The sequence below is a fragment of the Nicotiana sylvestris genome, chromosome 11 (assembly GCF_000393655.2).
Source record: "Nicotiana sylvestris chromosome 11, ASM39365v2, whole genome shotgun sequence".
Classification (NCBI taxonomy): domain Eukaryota; kingdom Viridiplantae; phylum Streptophyta; class Magnoliopsida; order Solanales; family Solanaceae; genus Nicotiana; species Nicotiana sylvestris.
This window is the reverse complement of record NC_091067.1, coordinates 23279266-23283622: the sequence shown is the minus strand read 5'-3', so window position 1 is coordinate 23283622 and position 4357 is coordinate 23279266. Positions and strand designations below refer to the sequence as shown.

The 4357-nt window shown below is 37.6% G+C and overlaps 1 protein-coding gene across 1 annotated transcript; it reads right to left on the bottom strand.

Annotated features, from left to right (window-relative positions):
* Window positions 1-3242: 3242 nt before the first annotated feature.
* Window positions 3243-3719, bottom strand: LOC138880818 (uncharacterized). Its single transcript, XM_070160997.1, has one exon. It carries the CDS (start codon window positions 3717-3719, stop codon window positions 3243-3245), a length of 477 nt encoding a protein of 158 aa, XP_070017098.1.
* Window positions 3720-4357: the final 638 nt, after the last annotated feature.

Below are 4357 nucleotides of genomic sequence, written 5' to 3'. Positions count from 1 at the left end.
TTTTACGGACCAAATCATTTAGAAATATCATTTAAGTTTTCAAATCTTAGAAAGATGGCTGAGTTTGCAAAACAGTATTTAAAACCTTGGACTGAGGTCAAATGATATGCAAAATATGCGAAAGCAGTGATATCAATCCCTGAAGGATTCAAATAATTGGCAAGAAGCCTACAATTGGAAACATGACTGAGGATATAAATTCTTTAACAAAATAAGTGAGGAAAACCAGTCAAAAATCCCCTAAGGGTTCTACAGGTCGGCACAAGGCCCCAAGCATGGCAACAAGCCCAATTCACAATAATAGTGTATACGTCTCAACCAAAAATGTAGTAAAATATCTCTCGGGACGGACCAAGTCACAATCCCCAATGGTGCTCTACCCCACGCCCGTTATCCGGCGTGCAAGTCACCTCAATATAGCGTTATGATGTAAAATTATCATTTACATCTATTACTCACCTCTAGCCGGCCAAATACTACTCCGCGATGCCCTTTCCTTTCGTATCGACCTCCTCGCGCGTCGAATCTAGCCAAAACCACAACGAATACATCACAATAGGCTAAGGGAATATAACCCAATCGAAAAGACTCGAAAAATATCAAAAATCACGAAATTTGCAAAACCGGAACCCCGGGCCCACGTCTTGAAATCCAGAAATTTTTACATCAAAATGTTCCTTATCTCGCCACGAGTCTATACATACCAAATTCACAAGAATCTGAATCCATTTGACCCCTCAAATCCCAAATTTAGAATTTCAATCTCAAGCCCTAATTTCTTATAATTTGGCTATGTTTTCATGGATTTCTAGGATGATTCTTCAATAAAATCATGTATTTAACTCATAAAACTTACCTCCAATCGATCTTAGTTGAAACTCCCTTCAATCCCCGTCCAAAAGCTCTCAAAATGACTAAAAATGGCGGAGAAATGGGGTGTTTTTCGCGAATGAAATGTAAACATTCTGCCCAGAATTTTTCGGAATTACTGTTCACCCCGTGTTACTATTCACCGTGTTACTGTTCACTGGGTACTGTTCACGTATAATGTTATGGGTACTGTTCACGGCACTATTCACTGATACTGTTAAGGGGCAATGTTCATGGGCACTGTTCATAACTACTGTTCATAGTGCTGTAAAAACAATGCAGCACCTTTATTTTTTTCGTGCCTAAATCGATCCGTTAACCTTCCGAAATACACCCGAGGCCCCCGAGACCTCAACTAAAAGCACAAACATGTCTTAAAACATTATCCAAACTTGCTCCAATCGTCAAAACACCTCAACTAACGCCAAAATCATCAAATTATATCGAATTCAAGCCTAAGTTCTTTTAAAACTTCTAAAACACACATTCGATCAAAAACCCGACCAAACGATGTCGGAATGACCTGAAATTTTGCACACATATCCCAAATGACACAATGAAGCTACAGCAACTCTCTGAATTTCATTCCGACACCCGGATCAAAATCTCACTTATCAACCGAAATTCGCCAAAATACTAACTTCGCCAATTCAAGCCTAATTCAACACCGGACCTCCAAAATTACTTCCTGTCCTGCTCCTAAGTCACAAATACCTCCCGGAACTAACCAAACCGTCGAAATTCACATCCGAGCCCTCTAACTCATAAGTCAACATCCGGTTGACTTTTCCAACTTAAACCTTCTTAAAAGAGACTAAATGTCTCATTTCTTATCAAAATCGCTCCAAATAAATTCGAATGCACCCAATACCGATAATGAAATATGAGGAAGCTAAAAATGGGACGAACGAGACAGTAACTCATGAGATGACGGGTCGGGTCGTCACATAGATCCCCTACGCGATCGCGAAGAGGAAAACTCTGCAACAGCTGAAGCTCCAAAATCTTCAACTCTCCAAAGCATGAAATGGTCCGATTGACCACCCAAAACTCACCTGAGGCCCCCGGGACCTTAACCAAACATACCAATATATCCCATAACCTCATTCAAACTTGTTCCAAGCTTTGGAACGCTCAAAATAACATCGAAACACCAAATTCTCATCGGATTCAAGCCTAAGAATTCCAAAATCTTCTAAATTACGCTTTTGATCAAAAACCCAACCAAACCACATCCGAATGACCTGAAATTTTTCACACACAACCCAAATAACACAACGAAACTACTGCAACTCTCGGAATTCCATTCCAACCCCTATATCAAAATCTCACCTATCCACCGGAAATCGCCAAAATATCAACTTCGTCAATTCAAGCCTAAATCTACTCTAAACCTCCAAAACTCATTTCGATCATGCTACTAAGTTTCAAATCACCTTCTGAAACTACCCGAACCACCGGAACTCACGTCCGAGCCCTCTAACACACAAGTCAATATTCGATTGACTTTTCCAACCTAACTCACTCCAAAGACACTAAGTGTCTCAAACTATATCAAAATTATTCTGGATTCGATCCGACCAACCCGATACCATATAACACGGATAATTAAATCATAAAGAAGCATAAATGGGGGAAACGGCGTGGTAATTCATGAAACGGCTGGCCGGGTCGTCACATAAAATTATGAAATTGTCCAAGGTCTTATAATGAGACCCCCAACGAGTATCACCCGGTCGTTAGAGGCCTCGTTCTTGATTCAAACCTTGTCCGGTAATAACTTCTCCAACTTTAATCAACTCTTCCAATTTATCCAATTGATATTGCCGACGTGAATTCCTCCGTTTAAAAGAAGCTCCAATAATATTTAAAATATTAGTGACAACATAAAAAAATAACCACATCCGAATGCTTTTTAGAAAGAGCTACAAGTGCTAGTTGCAATTGATGATCAAAACAATGAATAGAATATGCAGACGGGGTATCTTTCAAAATCAAAGATTTGGGGCCATTTTTTCGCTTGCATATTACTAGTACCATCATAACCCTATCCACGTATCTTGGATGGACTTAATGAATATTTCAAAAGTAAAGAATAAATCTCTTTTTGTAATGGTTTGGAAGATATGTCAATCACATGGACAATATCCAAGAATCACTATATAACCATTCCACTTTTGTTGACATATCTCAAAATTAAAGTCATTTACTCCTTATGTGAGATGTCTTTTGATTCATCAACTAATATCCAAAAAAATCACCACCCATATCTTCGATAATAACTTTAATTGTTTCTTTTGCACAAGCTTTCACAATCTCTTTTTGAATTGTCGGACAAATTATCATATCATTTTATGGAGCATGACGTAATATTACTTTTTCACATCCAAAAGCATATCCCCATGCCATTCCAAAAAGTTCAAGAAAATGGCCTTTATATTCAGAATCTTCACTTTCATCATGTCCACGAAATGGAATCCCGATCTTAAGAGAAACCTTGCCACATCTATTGAGGCTTTTAAGCGCATACGATAATCACTTTTTACTTTTTCGCTTTTCTTGTCAAAAGAAGAAAGAATCGATTGACGTTGATTTATCAAATCTTGCATCCTATTAAAACACTTATGATGGATACTATTCACTTCACCAACATGTGCCTTAAGTCTTTCCACAGCTTTGTTCCAACCTCTAAAACCGTCTTTTGTAAATGCATCTCCCCCATTACCATGACTTTCGAGTTCATTCTTGAATAAATAGCAACACAAACAAAATGCAACATCCGCTTTAATGCTATACTCCAACCATTGAGAATATGGTCCTTTAAACCAAGTGGGACAAAATTGACGCATTTTATTCCCAAACATAGTTTTAGGAAAGACATGGCCTATCGGTTTACAAGGCCCTATTTGAATATAATATCTCCTCACTTCATCTCGAATATTAGGACCATAACTCGAAATAGGCAATCTTTCTTTGGGATCCACTTCAAGAGATAACAAATCAAGCTCTAAATGTGGGGAAGGATGTGTTTCCCTTTAAATTTCCGGATTTATTTGTGAACTCACAGATGGCCGACTAAAACTAGAAGTTGGTTGGCCATCATTTAGCTTGATGAGAAATTTATCCATTTCAATGTTAGGATTACCTTTCCTACAAAATCAAATTTTCACAATTCTATTCAAAATGAATCCAAAAAAATTATTAAAAGTACAAATCAATCACAATCACAAAAATCATAAGTTCACAATTAGAAGAATCACAAGTTACAAGTAGTGGGCAATTATTTGGGAATAAGAAAGTTACTGTCATTTTTTAAGAAGTGCAGCAGCAAGCCATCAATAGTTTCAGTACTTTTAAAACAAAATATTGATGCAAATATGGATAGGGTAATATTGACAAGAACTACATTACTTTGAGAAGCTAAAGAAGTGTAGAGGCAAAGAGCAATATCAATTTTGAAGAACCGAAGACGAGATTTAAAGCTTGT

Bases quoted from the DNA above. Each gene is read 5' to 3' on its own strand.
- LOC138880818 (XM_070160997.1), bottom strand. From the start codon at position 3,719: ATGCGTCAATTTTGTCCCACTTGGTTTAAAGGACCATATTCTCAATGG.